The sequence below is a fragment of the Dermacentor silvarum genome, chromosome 8 (assembly GCF_013339745.2).
Source record: "Dermacentor silvarum isolate Dsil-2018 chromosome 8, BIME_Dsil_1.4, whole genome shotgun sequence".
In the NCBI taxonomy this organism is placed as follows: domain Eukaryota; kingdom Metazoa; phylum Arthropoda; class Arachnida; order Ixodida; family Ixodidae; genus Dermacentor; species Dermacentor silvarum.
Genome location: NC_051161.1, coordinates 2690412 through 2714753, shown reverse-complemented (window position 1 = coordinate 2714753; position 24342 = coordinate 2690412). Strand labels below are relative to the sequence as shown.

Genomic DNA, 24342 nt, shown 5'->3' with positions numbered 1-24342 from the left:
GTCTCACCTGCAGAACGAACAGTAATTGACGAGCAAGTTCAAGAAATGCTACCGAAAGGTGTTGTCCAGGAGTCTTGCAGTCCCTGGGCAGCTCCAGTGATACTAGTTAAGAAAAAGGACAATTCTTGGAGGTTCTGCGTTGATTATCGAAGACTTAACGCCGCCACGAAGAAGGACGTATACCCTCTGCCACGCATCGACGATGCTATCGATTGCCTTCATGCAGCCTCCTACTTTTCCTCCGTTGACTTACGATCGGGATACTGGCAAATACCGATGCACCCAACTGATAAGGAGAAAACTGCCTTTGTGACCCCGGACTGACTCTTCGAGTTTAATGTCATGCCTTTCGGTTTATGCAATGCACCAGCAACTTTTGAAAGGTTTATGGACACAGTGCTACGCGGCTAAAAATGGGAGATCTGCATGTGCTATCTCGATGATGTAATCATTTTTGGAAAAACACTCGAGGAGCACAATCAGCGACTTGGCGTCGTACTGGACCGCATACAAAACGCAGGACTGGTTTTAAACTCAAAGAAGTGTCACTCGGTGAGCGCCAGACTCTCGTTCTCGGTTTTCTCGTCGTCAAATATGGTATACGACCTGACCCTGACAAAATTGCTGCAGTGCGCGATTTCAGCCAACCGAAGACAGCGAAAGACCTCCGAAGTTTTCTGGGCCTTTGTTCGTATTTCCGCCGGTTTATTCACAACTTCGCCCAATTTGCTCACCCACTCACGTGCCTCCTTCACAAAGACATTCCGTACGTATGGACTACAGAGTGCGAGGACGCGTTCTGTCAGCTGAAGTACTTACTGACCTCTGGGCCAGTGTTGCGCCATCTCGATCCCGAGGCCATGACTGAGCTACACACTGATGCTAGCGGTGTGGGCGTTGGCGCCGTCCTCGTTCAATTTCACCATTGGTGCCAGCACGTCGTTGCATACGCAAGTCGGACACTGACGAGAGCAGAGCGAAATTACACTGTCACCAATTTGGAATGCCTGGCAGTAGTCTTCGCCATCCAAAAGTTTCGGCCATATCTGTACGGTCGCCATTTCCAGATAGTGATGGGCCATCATTCCCTTTGCTGGCTTGTTGGACTGCGGGATCCTTCTGGACGGCTGGCATGCTGGGCGTTACGCCTTCAGGAATACAACTTTTCTGTCGCCTACAAGAGCGGTCGGTGTCATACCAATGCCGACTGCTTGTCTCGCCTCCGGTCGCCACACTCCAACGCTAACGACGGCGACTTCGACGACTATCTTGCCAGCATTACCGAGTTTCCTGACGTTAGTACCTTTAAATGTGAACAACGTCGCGATCCTACACTGATACCCCTATTGGAGGCTGCCCGCACGTCAGGTCAGACCACGCCGTTCACGCTGTGTGACGGCCTGCTTTACAAAAAGAATTACTCTGCTGACGGCGCTTTGTTGCTCCTAGTCGTTCCTGAATGCCTGCGTACTGCGATTCTTCGCGCTATGCATGACGATATCACATCGGGTCACCTGGGCTGTACCCGCACCCCTCATCGATTACGCCAGTGCTTTTATTGGTCGAAGTTATGGAAGAGCACAAGACAATACGTTGCCAGTTGTCCAGATTGCCAATGTCATAAGAAGCCGGTGACGCCTCCTGCAGACTTATTGAAACCAGTGAAACCTCCTGCTTTACCATTTAAAAAAGTTGGTATAGACTTGCTGGGCCCCTTTCCCAAGAGCTCTACTGGCCGTCGCTGGATTATTGTGTGCGTCGACTACTTGACGCGCTATACTGAGACTGCGGCGCTTACCTCTGCCACTGCCGCCGATGTGTCGTGCTTTCTCCTTCATTATGTCATTCTGCGCCACGGCGCTCCACGTGTTGTGATAAATGACCGTGGACGGCAATTCACCGCCGACGTTGTTGAAGATTTGCTGTGCCTTTGCAGTTCTACTTATCGCCATTCAACGCCATACCACCCACAAACAAATGGCCTCACCAAACGCACAAATCGTACTCTTATCAACATGTTGTCATTGTATGTCTCGGTTGATCACAAGAATTGGGATGCCGTGCTGCCCTTCGTCACGTACGAATACAATACAGCCAAGCACGAAGTAACCGGGTATGCGCCTTTCTATCCGTTGTCAAACTATCTGTTGTCAAACTTTCTATCTAGTCCGCAAAGTTTCTTGGACACAATTTTGCCATTCACACTGAACGAAGACACATCCATTGCACAAACATTGTGTCGTGCCGAAGAAGCGCGTCAGCTTGCTCAACTACGAACACTTTCTTCGCGAGTTTCAACCAAGGCACACTATGACGCCCGGCATGTACAGTCTTGAGCAAAAGTATACGGACCAGGGGTCGCGAAATAAAGCCGCTTTCTTCCTCTACCTGTGAACGCAACTTGATATTGATGACTGCAGTCCAAACTTGGCATTGCGAACTTTTCCGTGTACTGATTAATTACAGTTTGTATTGGTTAATTAGGAAGAAATTCAGTTTTTTCGGTGACCGTGTGGTCCGTATACTTTTGGTGACGGGTGTACCTGTCACTTTCGCTCCAGGCAATCATGTTTTACTGACTCTACGGAAGAAAGGCTTGTATCGCAAGTTTATCTCAACGTATAGCGGTCCATTCGTGATGCTAAACCGATTAAGTGATGTCAACTACGTCATAGCAAAACTGACCTCCAGTAATCGCTGGTCGTGGAAGACACAAGTGGTTCATGTGGCCCGCTTGAAGCTCTACCATCATAGGGTTCCCGAATCAAGTGGTACCAACCATGTGGTTCCCTAACTCGTTCGGCGAGCTTCGTCTGCGCCGGAGGAAGATGTTACGCTGCGCGGTGGAGCCGAAGAAGAGGAGATTGAAGAACTGCGCGTGTGTTAGAGAATGCCTGCGATCCCGTCTCTATGCCCCCTCGATCACGTTGTAAATAAACCCATCTCATTCGTAACAGTATCTAATCGTGGAGCCTGATCCAGTACGAAAGTTCTCATGTTTTATGTCCATACTATGCCTGCGGGAATGAAAGTTACTGTACTCTTGCTCCAATTTTACTGTTAAATTGGGCACGGCTGACATTTTGAAATGTGGGAAAACAATTAGAAAATTATTTGTACAGTCAAACCTGGATATATCGAATCTGAAGGCGATCACCACAAAGTTTGATATACAGGTAATTTGATATATATAAAATAAAACTTTTATACAAAAATTTTCAAGGGGATTTTACTGCTGTTCGTTATAGGCAATGATTTGTTATATCTGGGTTCGACTGTATAACAATGTATTTAACCTTTTATAGCTTCTTGTCCATAGTACACCAGGTATTTAGAACCTCAATATAACGAAGAGTGTTTAAACACGATTTCAATACTTATAATACTTATAACAAAATTTCACTGCCGCACCAAAGGAATACCGAGACAATAAATGAAAACTTTCTTGGACAGAGATGGTCAGATGATTGAATTACATGTGGCTGCTTACGAACGCACCTCTCAAATCATGCGTTGCACCACAGAGAGCAATCGTCGAAGTGGAGCAGCATCATGTTCGATATAAAGTTCAAGTGTGGTAAGGTCCTATCGTGCCCCGCATGATGTATGCTTTGGGTGCGAGTGAAAGCGTGCGAGAGTGCGCCGAGAAGGATGGTAGTTTGATTAATGCTGCCTTTCTGTGTTAGCAAAGGCAAAGGGAAAGGGGGGAGTGCAGTTACCGCGAGCTCACTTCGCTCATTTCGGTAATTTGCTTCGTTAGTTGAAATTTCGCTATATTGGAATTTGGCCTTTTGTGCAAATAAGTACAGACGCCGATAGATTTTTATTACATGGAAAGGGCCGCAATATTTTACAAATAATCGGGCAATTGGAAAAAGCAAATTTGAATAAGAAAAAAAATCATTTTGTTGAAATTTAAGTGTTGGTGAGAAACGATATGGTTTCATGCCGTGTCGATGATATCTTCACATCAGCAATACAAAGCGAAACCAGCCACGCTTTTGCTTCTACTACGCCCCCGCGGCTGATAGTGTTACCCGCACTGGGACGATGCTATCATGAAAAGCACCGACAGCAGGGAGCGAATGCTTCTTCTGCCTCTGGCTTCAATGCCTCTCCAAAACTCAAGATTATGCAACCTCCAGTACGAAATATGATGGAAGACTGTGCACATGATGCCATGCCATCTTGGCACGCCCACTTTTTGCACACGCGATAGATTTCCTCTAAAACAGGGCACGTGGGCTGCGTATGCGCTCAGCCGTGCTGACAGTCATGCACCGCCACGGCTGCACTAGAAATGAAGATTGCATTAATCCTGCCTCCCCCTTCTTGCATGGGGAAATGACGCTTATCAAGCCGCCGCCATCCTTCTCGGCTCATCCTCTGAAGCTTTCACTCGCACCCAAAGCACACAGTGCATGGGCAGTGGCGTAGCCATAAATTTTTTCACATGGGGGGGGGGCTCAGGTTGCAGCGTGGTATCCTCCTTATAGAATTTGTCGAGGGATCAAATACATGAATAATAACTGCATTGCCAATGCCTTTGCATATTAGACACTGCAAACGAATTATTTAACGCTACGCACTGTCAAGTAAAATATGTATTTTCTCATAAAAGAATATATTCGTATGTCCCAAAAATTGTGGCAGAAATAACTGATATCAATACTGCCGCGTTTTTTTTTGTCTATTTACTAAGTAAAGGAAATATCACACGAACTTTACAACTATATCAGTTCGAAACCAGCAAAGCAGTGCATGCAGCTGATATGAAAAACGTAAAGGCCATGAAAAGAACAAGTTGAAGAGAAATATTTTGATGAATCTCTGTCATTCAAGAGCCTTGTTTACATTTTTGTACATATGCAACGGCCAGGCTAAAAAACCTCAACAACGCTGTCCTTCATTGCAATAGATTGCGCAGGAGCAGCTGTTACCGGTCGTGTATTGTAATTACACCGAGATTATAATCCAACAGTTAGTACATATAAAAAGCATGAGTTCTGCAAAATATACATTAGAAATGCGAAGACAGAATGGAATATCCAAATGCGAAGATACAACTTGATAAAGGGCAAAAAAGTGTCACAGAAAAGAATGTTTACTGCTTGTATACACAAAACCTCGCAACAAAATATATAAATATACCTATAAGTCTCCAATAAATCTACGTATTTAAGCAAATGTCACTGTATATAATGCGTCAAACAAGACAAATAAACATGTTGCGCAGTCACAGATAGTAAACTTTGCGCACAGAAAGACAAATGATCTAGGCAAGAACAAAACTATGATCGCAAAAATTGTGATATGTACTCAGGCCTTGAGGGGGTCGCGACAGCGCCATGTGGGTAGAATAATAGAGGAATAATGCAGGAATCAGTACAATAATGTGTAATTTAACTGCCTGCAGGGCGGCAGCAAATATTCTGCACCCAGAATTAAAGAAGGGTATTGCTTCGGTTCAAAAAAGAAGTAAAAGCAAGTAGCTAAAAAGGAAAGAAAAGGCCAAACGAAAGCCACAGATGATGCGGCAAGTTGAACTCCCCAATCTCCGAGTGTGTTTTTCGCAAATGCCGCGTGGGCCGGGCTTTCAATGAGCAAGGTCGGTCAAAATTGGTTATTGATGTCCTCGTAAATTTCGTATTCGCATGATAATTTTGATCATGATGCTAACTGCTAGAATAAACGCCTAAAATTTCTGTTTTTTTGAAAGCTAACGAACAGTCATACGTTTTCATAATTACGAGCTTATGGACCTGAAGGAACAGATATTTTTACTTGCATTGATTTTTGCTGCTTTGCTATCTAAAGGACAAACTTCTCTCGCCGAGGAAGTTGAGCGAAGTAGTCAATGACTTGGACACGTTGATGCCGACGTCTCTGTGGGTGTATAGAAGCGCCAGCCTAACCATGCGTTCCACAGACATTGTAGAGCGCAAGAAGTTTTTTAGTAAACTCTTGTTAAAAAATATTCTCTGCGCTGGCAGTGGGCACTGGAAGGGTAACTAGAATCTGCAGCAGTTTGTACACATTTACATAGAACCTGCAGTCGCAAAGGGAGAGGGCATCTATTCCGGTGTCAAAACCTACAATACTCCCTCGATGTCGTTGGCGTCCTTGTTTAGGTACCTTGTACAAACAGGAGGCTGTTCGATTCCAGCGATGTCCGTCGTTTCGTCAGGAAGTATGGAGAAGCAGCCTGCTTTTGCAACTAGGCTTTGTTTGATAATTTCACCACAAATTTCTGTAATTTGGTTTTGGGCATCTGGGCTTAACTACGAGGCATTACTGGGGCAACTTTCCAAATGGTTCTTTAGATATGTATCTTCACAATCAGCTCGCATGCAAAGAAGCGCTCTGAAGATACCTGTATTTTCAGTGGGGGCTGTGCTTAAATCCATAGGGCCACTGTCCCTGTGGCCACGGAGAGCCAGACCTTGTCGCCCGCAAAAAGAATTTCCTCAATAATAGGCCATTTACTTCCTTCTGTTTTCTCATATTTTACTTTGCCTGCCCTGGTCCAGCTGATCGATCAAATTGGGCACGCTTCCTGAAAATGTTTGGAGAAAATTATCAGCTGTTAGCTCACAGTCACCATGATATTTAGTATTTTCGTGTGTGTGGAAGATCGCGAGCGCGTGCTTTCATTTCTGGAACGGCTTGGACACGAGGGCTCCAGTGCACGCATGTTGGCCCAAGTTTATATGAGCATTAACCCCATAAAGTTCCAGAATTGAACATCTTTTAAAGCATGCCTTTGGAAATGTCAGTGCAGCTTTCGCGTCAAAAGTTTATGAGAATTTTATACCCATAAAGTTTCGCAATTGAAATCCATGCGCTCCGTAGATTCCGTGGCCGCTGCGAGATGCCACAACGCGGCCGCTCGCTATTGAAAAGCCCTTGAAAGTTTGTGCTCGGATGGGGCTCCTTGCGTTTGGTGACTCCAGGTTCAAGGGCGGTGCCACGAAATCCAGCCCGAGTTTGTAATGTTCGTGCCAAAATGTCTTTTCGAGCGTGAAAAAGACATTGTGACATTGTAGACAGAATCCAGAATGATTCCCGGCGTCGGTGGTAGTTTTGGTCGGCGGTGCAAGCCGGCACAAAATAATTTCCGGGGGGGGGGTCATCAGCTCCCCTCCCCCTGGCTACGCCCCTGCGCATGGGGTGTGATAAATCTGATCGCACTTGGACTTTATACGGAACACTATGCTACTCCGCTTGGGCAGTCACTCTTGGTCGCTCAGCATGCGATTTGAGAGGTGCGTTTGCCAGCAGCCACATGTAATTCAACCATTTGACCATCTGTGTCTGCAGAAGTTTACATTTATTGTCTCGGCGGCAGTGAAATTTCGTTATACTGAAATTGTGTATAAACACACGTCATTATATTGAGGTTCTAAATACATGGTGTTATATGTACAAGAAATTTATAAAAGTTAAATAAGTTGTTATATCGAGAATTTTGTTATAGTAAAGTTCATTATATCAAGGTTTAACTGTACAAGCATTGTTGATCAAAGGCATCAGTTTTTTTTTAAGGGTAATGCTACATGGCGCGATGCTGTTATGGTAGAAGCATACACTTGTGGATGCCATGATTCATGCTTCTGTACCACAATGCTTCTGTTCTCTTACTTCAGGTACCGATGGTCGGTCATTCCGGAAGCCACGCAAGTTCCTGCCTACGCCGTGCCCATTGACAGCACTGCTCTGGTGGCGTATTTGTCTGGATGAGGCCCAGATGGTGGAAGGTACAGCCACCAAGGCAGCCCAGATGGCCCTCAAGCTGTCGGCAGTCAACCGCTGGTGTGTCACTGGAACACCCATCCAGAAAAACCTGCACGGTGAGTCAGCTGCCTTCAGAACTCTCATGGCAACGAAAAGCTTGTGCTGGAATTGTACATCTGCATGCTCTGAACAGTAGGAAGTGCAGGCTTGCGATGGACGCTGTTATGAACCATGTTGCTGATGCCAGCCTTGCACATTTATTTTTGACACCCATTCTGTCATAATGTTGTGGGGGCACTGATGCTTGTAATTAGATGGGGACAGTAGAAGACCCCACTTCTCCCGTTCATAAGTAGCATTGGATGTACGAGGGGACGTTCAAGTTGGGGATTCAGCATGCTGCTATAGAACAGGTAAAGTTGTTATCTAAGTGGTGTAGGATTCGGGAGTCGTGGTCTTGGGAGTCTGGCATCAACTGAGGGTTGCTCTCTAGCCTACACCGCCGGTGCATCTCATAACAGGTAGATGGCCTTCGCTACCGGGGCATCATACAGAGGCTTAGTCAACTTTACTAGACTAACTTCAGTTGTAAAACTCTCCGCCCGTGCGCTTACCACCGCTGTCGCCACTCCTTGGGCAGCTGCCAGATGGCGGCGCCATTCCATCGCGCTTCACTGCAGACGCCTCGCCGCAGCCTTGAGCTTGTGCGGACGGGCAGCTTGCGTGTGTTTCACGCTTGCTGGCGTTCTCCCTATAGTCCGAATTAGTGATACCATGCGAAAGCGGTATCCCCCTACAACAATAAGATATATCGGGCTAGTTGGTTCATACTGGAAGAAGGGTAAACTGCACGATAGAAAGAAATGAAGCGCAGAAGCTGCGTTTTTAAGTGCCGTGTGTTTCTTCCTGCCGCCTAAACCTTTCACGCAGTTTACTTTTCTCATACAGCAGCTTGGCACGTTTTCTCGCTGCTTTTACTTGCTTAACACTTTTGTTTGGGGCAGTTGTACGCCAGCTAGCGAGACCAAATTTGTTACCCACAAACATAACAGCACAACTTTCTTGTAAACCAATGAATGCTTTATTAAAGAAAACGAAGTAAAAAACAACTGTATGCCCCTATATATAGCTAGGACTTAAACTGTCAGAAGGGGCATAATCTAGGCAAATGATTTGGGCCTACGTGGAAACCGACTCCGCGTACAGCAGCTTGGCACGTTTCCTCGCTGCCTTTAGTTCAAGACTGGATCCCTGCCGCTGCTCCAGCAACCTTGCCTAAGAATGCATTTTTATGCACGGTTCCTGCAAGGTATGCGTGTATGCATGCGCATGACTAAATAAAAATTAGCGTAGCTTGCACAAGTGGCTATCGCAAGGTATTGGCCATGTATTTGGGCTAGGCTAAGCGCTACCAAGTCATCCCCAGCATTTTCCAGAATTTATTGTTTATTGATCGATTATCGATTAGCTATTGATTGGCTATTGCAAGGTGATGCGAGGCGCAGCTGTGTGCAGTGACGTCATCGATAGGCAAGTTTTTGCAAACACTACGCGGGGAAGCAAAAAGCTTAAACAACTCCGCTGTTAAAAAAGTTAATGATGTGTGCACTCAGTTCCTGAAAGCGCAAGGGGCACCCAACACGACTCAGCGTATTCTCTGACAGCTCTTCTAAGATGGCCCAGAATAGGTCACCAAAGATCTCTCTTCGTTTGCATATTTTTTTTTCTCCGGTTGGTTCGACAGATACGAGGGAAGGTTAGGGAAAACTTTCGGCACCGCACCCTCGGCAAGTGTCCACTTGTCTCGTGGCACCTCAACCGCCTGTCCATTGATAATATGCACAAACACTTTAAGATGTCCTGCTCATGAAAATGTAAATCACAAACCATGGATTTCGCAGAGAGTTCCCGGTCAGCATGAGGAATCGCTCTGTTCAAAGCCGAGTGAAGTGTCGCATTGCTGGGAGCACACAAGAAGTGGCGTGCCAAACTGTCAACATTATTCGATAGCCGCTTGTTGCAGTCAGGAACGCAGCACGCCGGCATTGCCTGCTAATATCCTTAACAAACGCGGCGAAGGCTAGTTTCATGGATGACAAGCTTCCTGAAATCCGCCGTCAACAATCAACTACAGAATACACCAACGCTGCACCGCGTGTTTCGTTCGGCCAGTTCGTGTAGCCAGCTAGTGGGGAAGTGAAGCTGGGTGCGACGGCAGCGCCATGAAGGCGCGGGCGGGTGGCGGTTCCGTGCAACGCTGCCGAGTTTTACAACTGAAGCTAGTCTGTAATGTTGGGCTTAGTGGACCCACTCCGTCGTCCAAGCAGACTTGGCGAGGGTTGCTTCGTTTGTGATGAGTACGAGGGCAAGAGGTAAGGGAAACGAAACGGGGAGTTTATTTACATAGGAAAGGCAAACTTATTTACAAAACAAGGGATACACGTACTGATCGTAGCACGGAGCGCAGTACATTACATGATGGAACTACTACATCTTTCTGGGAGAGCACTCCAGATGAGCCGAAAAAGGTCCGCTTAAATGCACTTTGGCCCCTAGGCCAGGAAAATCTGCAGGTCACCTCTTCCTCCACCCGGAGCGTCCAAAGTTGCCGAAGGCTCCGCCCTGAGGGTGAGGTTGTGCATAGTCACTCGGGCGCTTTTGCTTCCTGAACACATTCCGCCAAGTACCCTCGGGTGCACACTGCTCACGCTCGTAGACAGGCGGCTTGAATCGATCTGGCACATCTTGGTTCCCGTGATGGCCCAGCCTTTCACGGGTTCATCTGTCGAACGGCCTTGACGGCTAGCAAGTCTGTCAAACGGTTTTGGCGGCTAGCTGCGGCCATTAAGAAGCATCGTAGAATGCCCTTTTCCAAGAGTTTCTTGGTCCCAGCGTCAATACCCTTTTCCAAGAGTCGCTTGAGTCCAGCATCGTGGTGGGCAGCCAGGTGACATCCAGCAACCTCATATTCGTTGAAAAGTGTCTCACCATGGTGTCGCCGCTGGTCTTTCCTGTAGGATGTATTTTCAGCTTCACGAAGCAATTCGTCGCATGAAATCAGAAGCGGCCCGAAGGTCGCCACCCCCGCTGGCTGATCGTAACACTGGGTGTGCTTTGACAAGGTTCCAACACTGTCACTTACAACCTGTTCCAAAGAACCTTGCTTTTTATTAACTATGCCTAGTTGGCACCATTACACCTTGTCATGCCACCTTGTGTCTCGGCAGTTCAATCTACAGAATATTGCATAAACTCTGTGGTCACTCTCTTTGTAGTTCATTTGCACAATTTTGAAGCCTGGTGCCTTGAAAGAGTATTTAATTAACCCTTTGTGAGACGAGGCAATTTCGCGTTGAGATCTTGATCTAAATTATGCAGACGTGTTTTAAAGAGAGCATTAACCCTTTCCCTACCATGGGGAAAATAGGTGTTTTTTGTATGTTACGGCAGATGTTTTTTTCTGAACTAGTCCACTCAATGTTTGATATAATACATAAACAGAAAGCAAAATGAATGCACTTTTCACGCATAAAAGTTTTATTAACGAGATATATGTCATAAAAAAGATATTAAATGTTGAAATCAAGATTGGGCAATGAAATTGAACAAAGTTTGTAAAGACACGCTTGGTATCTACTAAGGAAAAAATGTTATGAAAATTTTTAGATATACAAAATGTGTTACCATCTAAAACACTATCTCCGAAAAAAATCAAAATTTTTCATTCAACAGGTTTTTGCTACAAAAATTTAACTGCAAGCACTACAGTTGGGCGTGCTAGGCTGGGGCTGCCGATGTTCTGGGCTGGTTTGCGTCATTGTCGCTTTCAGAGTGAAAGTCCGATGAAAAGTCAGTGTCCTCTGAATCGCTGCTATTCGATGTATCAATAAGATAAGCCACAGAGGCAGCGGAATCGCGATATCTGCGATATCCTGAAGCATGCGCGCTGTTTCCGGAGCCGAGCATTCTTGCGTTCTGCTTTGATGATCGCAAAACTTCGGAGCGCCTTTGAAAGTCACCGTCTGGCGTCAAAAAAGCAAACTGCTTAGAAAACAAAAATATAGTTTCTCCTCTTTCACGTCCGATGGCGCAGTGTGTCGGTCGTGAAAGGCCGACCTCTCAGGCCGACCTCTCTGCTTTTCGTATCATTAAACTTCTTTCTCTCTTGTAGGTATTGCCATTGATGAGCTGGCGGCCTAGGAGCAATCAAGAACCATAAATATCTGGTCTCATGGTGAAGGGAAAACTGCAGATAAGCATTGTCCACCGCCACGCCTAGCATAAAGTAAAACAGCTGGAGCCATCCCAATTTTGAACTGTGGTTAGATTGGTAGCTGGTGCGATCCTGTTCAAATTTGGCAACTGCTCCCATCCATTGATTGTAGTCACTGATAGCTTTGGCACAGCTCATTCCGACTGTGGATCCATTTGTGAGTTTCCTTGAGACTATACAGTTACAGCTCAGGGTCGTGGAAGTTAGAAATTACATTCACATTTCTGCTTTCCCGCCATTGATAAGCAGTGACCAAACCGTTTGATCTCGAAATATGCTGCGCTTTTTGCAGCTTGTTGTTGCACTTGATTTCCACCAGGAGATTTTTTTCGGTTGGTCCTCACCATTCCTACAGCCAATATGTCACGTTCTGCAAGCTTTTCTAGTAGCTTTTTGGTTGAAAAGAAGTTGTCAAAATACAGCCGCGTTCCTGGCATTACATCCTGCGAAAGTGAAAGGACGACGTGCTCTCCGAGCGTGACATCAGGGGGGCATTTTGAGTCTTTGCCTTCATATAGTACTTGAAATTGAGTCAAGTAACCATTCGCTGAGTCAGCCCGGCACCAAATCTTATAGTAGCTCCTTTTTATGGGCTTGAGTGGCATGTACTGTTTTAGCGAAGAGCGGCCCTTGAACAGGACCATACTTTCATCGATTGCTTGGTGAGCAGATGGCACGTACTCTGCAGCAAACCTCTGGTTCAGTGCGTCAATCAATGGCCTCACTCTCGAAAGCCTGTCATAGCCTTCTTCACCTTTCTTCTGTTTGCTGGTGTCGCTCAAGTGTAGACAGTTTAATATGTCCTGAAACTCTTTTAGGGTCATCACACGGGATATTTCAGCATTGTTGAAGAAGCTATCGCTGCTCCAATATAAATACAAATGGTGCATTGGGTTCACACTCACGAGGAGGAGGATTCCAACTCAAACTCCCTCTTGTCTAGGCTGTGCCAATCACGCCTGTTTTTTTTTATGGGCAAGGCAGTTTGTTTCGCTAACAATTAGCTGAAGTACATCAGAGTCAAAATAGAGCTTGAAAGCATTGCTTGGTTTTGCATAACATTTTGTTGAGTAGCAGGGATGCCATGTCTTTGGCTCCGTCACAATGTTCGAGGGCATAGTACTAGTCCAAGCCGACTGCTCGTCCTCGATTTCATCTTCCTCGCGAATAGCTGCATTTTCGAACGAGATGCATTGCTTCTTTTTTGGGTCTTTTTCTCTGGTATGTCTTCCTTTTTTTAGGCTTGCTGGTTGAGGGAGCGTCAACTTCTTCCTCAACTTCGTCAGTCGTCGCTAGATGAGGATCTTCATCGCTCGATGAAGAATTGCCATTTTCTTCACTTGCGCCCAGCTCATCGGGCGGACTAAATAGAAGCTCTATGGCTTCTTCTTGTGTGAGACTCCTTGGCGCTGCAGTTTAGAAATTTACCTACATTCAAACAACGCATGCAGAGTAAAAGGAGCTCCACAGTTTCCTTTAGCTACATGCGCACAAGCACATCACGTTTGTTGACTAAAAGAAGCTCAACGGCTTCTCACACTCATTGGCACTGCAGTTATAAATTGTGCTATATTCAAACAATGCGCGCAAGCAATGCGCTTGCACCAAAGCAGCACGTGCAGACTGAAAGAAGCTCGAAGGCTTCTTTTAGCGGCACGCACACAAGAAAACAACACACAAGGACTAAAATAAGCGCCACGAATCTTTTGTGAAACACCTTGCCACTGTAATTTAGAAACTGAACTACATTCAAACAGCACGTGCACATCGAACATCACATTACACGCAGCTTTTTTTTTCGTTAGACCTAGTGGAATCGACGGCCAATTCGTCATTGATTTATGCAATAAAAGATTTTAGTTGCTCTGTTCGTTAGGTCGCGCTCAAATTGTTGATACATAATCTACTAACCTTACTTTCAAAAACGGAAAACGGAGAAACTTACCGGGCATTTCCGGCGATCCTATCGGTTGGCTCCTTACGAGCAAGAAAAACCACGCTTGATCTTTCGGGGAACGTTTTTTCGACCGCCTGTATTACTAATGTCATGACTAGCAACTCACAAAAAAAAACTATCACAGCACATTCTCTTTTTATCCGTGAGGTGGCAGGGCCGTAAAAACTGGCTTAATGAAGTCCCCGTGCTGGCGTAGAAGCTCTAAACTAGGACCCAAAAAGTGGGTTATTTTTGACCCCTCGTCACACAAAGGGAAACATTATGTTGAAAGCACATTTCTGGCTGTTGCATCAGATGCACTTTCTTTCTGAAAAGTAAACAAAAAAGTTTCATTTTACTCTTGCAAGTTGTGGGGTCTCACACGTGCACTTGGGACAAAGGAACGGCAACACAGTAGTGCAAACAATCAAAAGGGCATTTATTGCACCTTTCATACACTAATACATGCTAGCCGAATTACTACCAATAGAACATTCACATGGGCGCGCGGCAAATCAGGCAAGTCCGACTCGCCGCGACCGGATAGCGAGCGAATATGTTCGCCCCATGCTATGACACCATCGCCTAGTCGTTCACGTGTACGGTCACTCGAACGGTCACGCGTTCGAACGATCCGTGTTCGTCCATACCAGTCTCCTGCTCTTAGCCTCGCGAGACGGTCCCGCGAAGCGGGCCGGTGCACGCACAAAGCGTTTGTGCGTGTTGGTCGCCGATCCCAAGCCAAAAAGAGTGCCTTCGATCTTTTTCTCCCAAGTCACCCCTCCGTTCGGTGGCGTTAGCATCACGACGCTCGCTCCATCTCTCGCAATGCACCGCAACCACCACGGCCGCCGCCGGCGCTTAGCCACACGGTGAAGCCGGATTACAGGAGACGCGTGAGAGTCGCGCATCCCCACATCCCCCCAAACTTAAATCACTACACATACTCCGGCAAAACATGTCACACGGTCTGTTAACGCACACGTCGTGAGCAAAAGTTAGTACATGCGACAGTGGCCACGCCGAGGAAATGTCCACACATTATCCACAACATGCGAGCCGACATTGTCTCTGGGGTTCACCGCTGGTGTTCATTGGTCAAAGCACCACCTCTGCAGATTCGACGGCACAACTCCAGCCCAGGACTCTGTAAACGGCGGTGCAGGAGTTGGCACGAGTAAGCGTCGCTCGCGCCGATGCACTCTGCTGGCGAGAGCCGCAGTAGCCATTGGTGACTGCCGGCTCTTTTCCCAGCCGCTGAGGGTTGCGAGCCGGACATAGGCGGCCGCCGAAGCTGCTGCACCGAACTGGCCACAGGCATGTCCATCACCTGGGGTAGCTCGATTGTAGTCCGGGCTAGCAGCGCTGACGATGTGCAGGTGACAGAAAACCAGGGGTGACTCCGCTCACGCTGAGTACACTCAATGCACTCGACAAACACTAAAGTATTGCAAGGGAGAGGAATTCTGTATGCGCATCGCCCACGCGGTACGATGTTCAATTCGGCGAGCAAAATTTCGGGCGGCATTTCAGATGCTAAGTTCACGTGAACAAAGCTTAGTTTCTTGAGTCGAACGAGTAATTTCAATTCGTGCAAGGCAAACTAATGAGGGAAACAATATGCGACACCTTAACACCACGGTCCACCAGGTTGTGTCCCTCAACGTACGACAGGCGGCTTTGTAAAGCCTTAGGCCTAATGCGTCGCTACTTTGACAACAACCGGCATCTAAAAAAAAATCACCCAAAATGGGCACAACAGGCAGCCGCGAGGAGACGTTAGCTCTGTGAGGTGGTCCACCGTCCCAGACTGTGTCGGAGCGCCCAGTGCCAGGCCGCAATACCAGTGAGCCCGTAGCGGCACCCGTGGCCCGCGGCCACCCGGCTCCCTGAGCCGCGACTTCCAAAGTCAAAGAGAAAGAAGAAGCTATTTACATGAGAAATTCGGACCACCCTCGAGGCTTCCGTACTCACTCGCTTCAGGCTTGGCAATGCTCCGCGGGCGCTAGGCCTCGCTCTCCCAGGATGCAGACCATGTGGCTCTCGTACCGACGAGTGTACTTCAAAAGACTCGCAAAAAGGCTTAGCATGTTGAAAAGTTCAAACACGCTACAGCAACTGTCGCCTTGCTCAAGAAAGCATGCCGCCGACGCTAGCGATCAAAATCCACGCTAGGCATATGCTTCGGTTCAAACAAAGGTTGTCTCGAACCGAGCAAAACTCAAAATTATCGTCCGATGTCCCAAGAGGCCCCACGTTGGGCGCCAGATGTGGGGTCTCACACGTGCTCTTGGGACAAAGGAACGACAACACAGTAGTGCAAACAATCAAAAGGGCGTTTATTGCACCTTTCATACACTAATAAATGCTAGCCGAATTACTACCAATAGAACATTCACATGGGCGCGCGACAAATCAAGCAAGTCCGACTCACCGCGACCGGATAGCGAGCGAATATGTTTGCCCCATGCTATGACACCATTGCCTAGTCGTTCACGTGTACGGTCACGCGAACGGTCACGCGTTCGAACGATCCGTGTTCGTCCATACCGGTCTCCTGCTCTTAGCCTCGCGAGACGGTCCCGTGAAGCGGGCCAGCGCACGCGCAAAGCGTTCGTGCATGTTGGTCGCCGATCCGAAGCCAAAAAGAGGAAGCGCCTTCGACCTCTTTCTCCCAAATCACCGCGCCGTTCGGTGGCGTTAGCATCGCGACGCTCGGGCCATCTCTCGCAATGCGCTGCAACCACCACGACCGCCGCCGGCGCTTAGCCACGCGGTGAAGCTGGATTACAGGAGACGCGTGAGAGTCGCGCATCCCCACACAATATGGAGGAAGGCCAGCTTAGGCCTGTCCATGGAGACACTGTCTTCGCGTCCATTGAGGATGAGGACATAGTGCTTGGGGCAGTACTTGATGACCTTAAATGGGCTGTCATAAGGTGGCTGTAGGGGTGGTCGGACCTCATTGTGCATGAAGATGTCCGCACAGGCGCCAAGAGCACGACTGAGGAAGGTTTGCCGTGAGTGTTGACGGATCTCAACAGGAGACATCTTTATTTTATTTATTTATTTATTTATTTATTTATTTATTTATTTATTTATTTATTTATACAATACTGCAGGCCTTCGTGTGGCCCAAGCAGGAATGGCATATAAATAATAATTAAGCATAATAACATTAGCAGACGTAAATTAACAGTGCACAAAATACCAACCCAGTCCTTCAGCTGCGAGAAAAAAGCACGAAAAAGAAGCACTTGCTCATGTGAAGGAATTCCCAAAACAAATAAAGTGAAGAATATATATAAAAATGAACCACCAATAAAGTTTAAGCGAAGTAAAGGAACAATAACGTAGTAATTAACTTGGGTAATCAGTTCACAAGAAAGCAATGATGTCGATAATTCAGATGGTCAATGGAATCATAACTGGCAAGTAGTGATTTATGTAAATTGTTCCAATCCGTAATAGGGATAACGTAATAGTGAGATGGCATTCATGGCAATTCTGAGGCGACTAGCGTAGTTCTCAACGTCGAGTGATGGAGCTGGCGAAGTATTGAAGAACAGGCCAGGAAGCCTCAGGTCGTGCTGAGCACGAGCTCCGCTGCACAGCAGGAAGTCTCAGTCCGTATTGCACTATGGAGAGCGAGTAGAATGAGTGACAGGCAGTGGCTGGGAAGCCATCAATGTTGTTTTGAGTTGTTGGTGGAATCGCTCAACCAGGCCATTAGAGATCGAGTGGTACGCGGTCATCTTCATGTGGCTTACACCAAGCAGCTGGAATAAAGTACGAAAGGGCACAAAGTCAGACTAACGACCACGATCGAGGGTAATCGTCAGGGGAACTCCGTAGCGGCTTATCCACAATGTGATGAGTTCGCGGGCGACTGACTCTGCTGTAATGTCGCTGAATGGTAGGGCTTCAGGCCATTGTGTGACCCAGTCGATTCATGTGAACATATATATATCTGCTGTTTTTAGATGAAGGCAGTGAGCCGACTTGGTCAAGGTGCACGTGACTGAAGAGCGAATTAGGAGTCCTGAAGGTATCAAAGGGAGTAAGGGAAAACTTTGGCTTGCTGGCACTTGAGGCAAGCGTGTGTCCAGCGGCGGACGGCATTGTTCATGCGGTGCCAAAGGTATCGTCGTGTGATAAGGTGCTGAGTCACAAGGATTCCAGGGTGTGACAAAGAATGTAAAAGATCAAGGACGCTCCGACGAAATGATGCTGGAATGTAGAGGGTGAGTGCAGCCGGTAGCGGCGTCACTAACCAAGGTAGCAACCAGTGTTGTACACGTTCCTCTAAAACAGTAATGAAAGCTCGTTCCTCGTTTCTTGCCAATCTTGACATGAGTTCCCGTTGCAAGTTCGTTTAATGAAAAAAGAACGCATTCCAGTTACACTTCAAACATTGGAACGTGTCGTTACATTAACGTTGTGGGTTTTTCGTATCTCACAGGAGACCAACCACCGCCTGCCAAGTACAATAGGAACCGTGGCCCATAACGCCCTCCCGTCCTCCGCGGCAAGTGCCACCGAGCCCGACAGGGCCGGAGGCTGCCGGTCGGCTCCTGCTCGTGACGCGCGAGATGTCGAGATCGCGGTTGAATGCGACGACGTTGGCAGGCTATTCGCCCGCCGCCGAGGGAAAGGCGGCGCTGCTGCGAAGTACGAGAGGAAACGCGGCTTTGCTACGTCGGACGCGTTCCGCGGTTAACGGACTTGTGCGCTTTGGGAAGGCGCCGCACGTCGAAAGAGGATTTACGGACAGACGAGGGACTGAAGTCTCGAAACTTGAACGCACTTGCGGCCAGGCTCTTGCTGGCTTCGTCTTCCGCCTCGAGTAGAATTGTTGCGGCTCCGGCGCCGAAAGCTGTCCCTGGCACTGGCCGAGTGGTTTTGGAGAGCCGCGCGAGTACGCGCGCCGGGCTCTTGTCCGTCGTCTCAAGTAGACTGTCGGATCAGCAGCGGGTGCGTGTTCAAGCTTAGCGAGCCACAGGGCCGCGTCAGCCGTCGCCCCTAGCACCGCTCGCGCGCGAACTCAGAGGCCGCAAGGGGTTACCGAGCGACGCACGCAAAAACACAGTAAAGCCCTGAGTTGACGGAAACCGTTTATTGACTCCGTCGGCACCAGCACTGCACAAATGCCCGGGTGGCGAGGAACCAAAGGGGTCCCGCACCAGGGCGAAAATACAATAACAGGCGCCTATAGCACGTCGCTGTGAGAGCACGGGCTCACTGGGACACGCCGCTAGGAAAAGTCCCAGCGGCTATGCTACTTGATCTGGCGATAACCAATGGGTCAACTCGCGAGAGCTCGGGCAATCTCCTTCGGCTTAGGCTTTCGGCAAGTGCGGCTCGGCGTGGTACGACCTCGCGCAAGCGCTAGGCACCGCTCGTCGGCTTAGCGTCGGGAAAAGGATCAGCACAAAGTACGCGCTCCCCGCACAGGCAGAGGCACCGTGCGCGAGCTCCAGTCCTAGTCACAAAGGTGTCGGCGGACGAGAGGAAAGCATGTACGTACCTTGCGCCAGTCCCGGAGATCAGAGAGCCACGCTCAGTCACTCACCGCCGACGCGGCTGCGTAGTGACGTCAGCGCCCCACTCTCACCGCAAACCACTGCGTGTGGAGCGCCACCGCTAGAACCGGTTGGCAGTAGGCGGGGTTGGCGAGGGACGGCAGAACAGGTGAAGCCCGTGCAATGGCGCCGGCGCCTCCCTCAATCCCCACAACGTTACATTTGATTTTTTAAACTAAAATATAGTGTCGGATAATCCTGAGGCTAAATAAAGTGGGCAATCAAAAGTCACATCAAAGTATGTATATTATTCGAATTTCAACATCGCCGGCAGCACATTATCTGGAGATAAAAAGAATGGATCTTTAAGAAGGACAACATTGAAACAAGTCTGTGCAAGGATGGACAGTCTTTAAATTGATGCTTCAACTTTTTTCTCCCCTCCATAGACATGTATGGTCTGCTCCTATTTCTTGGTGAGGAACCGTACAATGTCAAGTTATGGTGGAACGAATGCCTTTTGCTGCCATACTGCCATGGGGACACTGAGCCTCTTGTCACTGTGCTTTCAAGATGCTTCAAGAGGACCATGAAGAGGAATGTCCTGGAACAGGCATGTCTCCTCTTCTCACTGATTCTTACCGCTCAAGTGCAACATGTCTGAGCTGCTGAAAGTATTTAGGGGCTGTGCTCGACATGTCACGTCTAAAGGCCATTTACTGTTTGCCAGAATTGTGCGCTTGTTCACATGCTTTGTAATGCATGAATTCTGCATAAGTTAATCTATTCTGCTGCATGTGAGCAAAGAACTGAGTTAGACTGAGTCCTTATATTGATTGTCTTATTTGTAGCAGAAAAATCTAGCTAAGTAACAAGAACTAAGGGTTTTACAAAAGTGTAATGATAGCCCATGGTGTAGATAAGGTGAGTTTCAGGCACACAAATGCATGCACACGACTGCCTGCAAAGGAGAGGCTGTTCCTGCACTAGATACACAAACAGTAAAAATGCATTCCGAATAATCTCAAAACTGTTTATGTGTATCAACAGCACCATAAAACATTATTAAGCATTGTTATTAAGCAATGAAAGTTGCCATGGGTCAAACCAGTATTGCACTGACTCTGGGATTGTCCTTGACAGCTGCAGTGGTGGGTGGCCATTTGGCATTCACTGAAAACCAGCGGTAGAATACGGTATAGGAAGGAGTGCACAGACACTGCGCTGTGTGCTCTTTCCTATACCGCCCTGTCTTTTAGCACTGGGTTTCTGTGATCATGAGTCAACTAGCCTGCCAGTCAATTCTCGCAGTATCTGCATTATGCTTTGTATTTGTGAGTGTAGGGGTGTGTGGGAGAGGCAGCTGAAAAGAACACTAGTGCCTTGATTGTACCACTGCGTGTCATCCTTTGCATGTCAGTGATTGTATAGCATTGCACTGGCTGTTTCACATAACTTGAATCAAACTTCAAAAAAAGTTCTGGCAGAACCCAATTCACAATGTATGTCGAGAGAGAGAGAAAGACCTTATTGTGCAAAATAAAGCAAACGAATTGTGGGATGGCTTTCTATTCCAAATTGGTGGTCCTGGCGCAGGCTTATCACTCGACTAAGGCGGTCTGTTCAAAGAGGCGTGTGCTGAACAGCACACTCTCCCACTGCTCACAGCAAGGGTTGGGGATGGGGGCTAGGTCGGGCTTCTGATTACACTCCCATAGGATGTGGCACAGTGTGCCTGATTTACCACAGAACGTACACTCCGGGGAGTATTGTGTAGGAATGGTGTTAGTTTGAAGCCTTTGTCATGTGTTTTCCTGCCGTTTGGACAAATTGGGTCGGGTAGAAGGGAAAGTCCTCCTACCTAGTCCGTAATATTGCGTGATTTCCTGGTAGGTTACACTCCGGGGTGGGAGAGTGCTTCTCCTCCATGGCCCGATTGGTGAGAGCGGGGGCCAGGGCATGGGCAGTGTCGTTGCTTTGGATTGGGCAGGGGTCCACATGATTGTGACCGTAGAAAAGAGAGCTGTATTAATGCAATGAGCATTGAAGCAATGTAGCGACACCACTGTATTGAGACCATCAAAACACGTCATGTATGAGGTATGTATGCAGTCGGGTTTCTCACCTGCACTTCCCACTGCACATGCTGCGTCCCCGCTAAGTCCTCACTTGGCACTTTTGTGACTAGTATCTATTTAGACAAGGTTGTCTGAATAAATATGACATGGGTTCGATTCCGCCGGGCAGCGGCAAACTTTTAAAAGATATTTTTGTCATTGAAGAGTGCAACATACCCAGTGAACCAAGGGGCCATCAAAGAGGTTAATTGAAGAATGGCACATACCTGGTGTTTCTAACCTGGTTCTTGGCACAGCAGCCCCATGCTCTACACAATAGGCTATGGACTACCCAATTGGTGTGAAAAAGGTTAGCTGAAGGCAAACAGACATACCGCAACTGAGTCAAATTCCCAAAGAATGGTAATCACATTAAAGGTCGTACATCTTAGCCGATTGAAACCCACGGCCTATTGTTTGTATTTGTCCTGAATGTACTGGCTGATCGCTTAAGCCATAGTAGTTAATGCATGCCAAACACTTAGTGCGTAGTTTACTTCATTTTTCAGCCCGTACAAATGTGGAATCGGCAGAATGTTGCACACACAGACCATAGATAGTGAAATTACGGCGCACGGACCATTCCCGGACTGCAGTCGCCACCGATAGTGACGTCAAAACATGGTAGCCATGACGTGTTTCCTGCTCCCGTAGCTTCTAGCGCTTCCAAGTCGTCGCCATGGATGACGACGGGAATGATGACCCTTCCGTATCTGACATGGCTAGTGCGTTGACCTTCAGAGGGCTTTCGCAGAGAAGTGGGGCCTGATGGAGAAACTGGCTCATGGCCTTGCTGAGTTTGAGGATCCTGTCGTCACTGCAAGGCTGCCACGGCGGCAAGTGAAAATCGTAGATTTCTTGCTGCCTGCACCCCAGTAAAACTTGTCTGTCTGTGTGTGTTTGAGTGACAGTGGAGACGTTTTTTTGGCTGGTAGGTCTATAGGCACTCATCTGCCATAGTTGGTTAATTAGCTCATCGCTTAGTGTGTACCTGATCCACGTGCCCTGCCAACTACATATTAACGATGTTTTATTGTGGTTGAAAAGTGTTCTATGTTGTTGCATAGTAATCATTGGCTGTGCCAATACCAGTCGTTTAGGAGAATCATGACGAAGGCCATGGCATTTTTTTTTACTAAGGTACCCGTTGAAATAAATTTCAACATTTCCATGATGTGACCAGCAGAGAAAATCTGGAATGGGTGGTCCAGAGATGCGCTGCTTGGGAGAGGATCGCAAAGATCGCTATACTTGCTGTGCAGGAATGTTAAATTTATTTACCATTTACCATAGAGTACCATCTTTTTTTAACTGAAGGGCGGCGCTGTGTTCAACTCCGTTGAGCGGAGGAAGAGCTTCAAGTGGAGTATCGTTTGAGAATACGGGGTAGAAAGTTCCTCCACTTAACATTCCACCTAGACTAGAGAAAATGGATGGCAGCACTTCCCCTCGACAGAAGTGATCACTGCTCTTCATTGACGTTTGACATCAATTCTTGAGAAGAGTACCATCTTTTCCAGCCAGAGGGCGGCGCTGTGTTCGCCTCAGTTGAGTGGAGGAAGTGCTTCAAGTTGTCAATGAAGCGCAGTGGACCACTGCTGTTGAGGGGCGGTGCTGTCATCCACTTTCTCGAGTCGAGGTGGAGTCTTGAGTGGAGGAACATTCTAGAAAATGGGGGAATGATGCCATCGCGGTCTGTCGAAAAGAAGAATTGTTTTCACACAAAGCATAGACCTCAACCATTTAATACAACTCTTAAAACACGATTGAAGAAATATTCCAATGAACTTTCAGCAGTTTTGAAATGTGCTAAATGACTACCAAAATCATATGTTAATGAATGGAAACAACACTTAGTGTAACTGGCGGCTAATTATTGAATTCTTAAACAAGAGGCATGAGCATGCACTGTTATCAAAATTAGTGGGACGAACTGTTTTACAGAAGCCAGTGATACTGCGAATGATTTCATTGAGCACTTTTCTTCCACAGGAAACACTTAACAATCACACACTGGGCTCTGTTTAGCATGCTTTGCACACTCTTTTTACTTGTATCCAACATCTGAATCTGAAGTATTTTCAATGATTGCTTCGCTAAGTGTACAGGATCAGGTTTAAATGTTATTCACCCTTCTAGAGTGAAGCCGGTGAATGACAAGCTCTCACCCATTCTAGCGGGTATCATCAAGCATATCTTCAGATACTTGGATGATATTAACGTGTGGACTTATTTATCCTTTTCATGAGGACTGCATCTGACCCACTAACAACTTTTTTTTTTAAACGATATTGTGAGCCTTTGCACAGGCCCAAGCAGGAAGTGTGTGGTAAAAATGTATGTGGGCATGGGAATAACAGGAAAAAAAAAAGGAAGAAAATGAGAAAAACAAAACTGCCATACAACAACACTGACTTTCAACACAACATGAAATTTTCTTTGTTACCCGTGAATCAAGAAGGAATAAGAATAGGTGCTCGCAACAATTACTATATTACTCATATGACATTATTGTAGTTATGGGGGTTCAATAAAATATCACTCTTCAGCACATTGCAATATTTACATCTCAGATCATGAAGTAGCGTACACGTGCACCATTGTCTAAGCATTCATCCAAAGCATTATATTGTGAACTGCGCGCTCAAATACTCTCATGCACAACTGAAATAAAGCTCCAATTTTGTGACAAAGGCATCCAGAGCATCTGATTCAACAATTTCCTTTGTCAACGCATTCCACATTTCGATTGCCCATGGA

General features: G+C 47.2%; 1 protein-coding gene across 3 annotated transcripts in view; it reads left to right on the top strand.

Moving 5' to 3' along the window:
- Window positions 1-24342, top strand: part of LOC119460522 (E3 ubiquitin-protein ligase SHPRH) — a 245675-nt gene that overhangs the window by 55426 nt on the left and 165907 nt on the right. For all 3 annotated transcript variants that reach the window (XM_037721440.2, XM_037721439.2, XM_049655121.1), the window contains exons 8-9: window positions 7647-7850; window positions 19915-20078. In XM_037721440.2, coding sequence (XP_037577368.1) covers window positions 7647-7850; window positions 19915-20078 — 368 coding nt within the window. The remainder of the gene's footprint in view (window positions 1-7646; window positions 7851-19914; window positions 20079-24342) is intronic.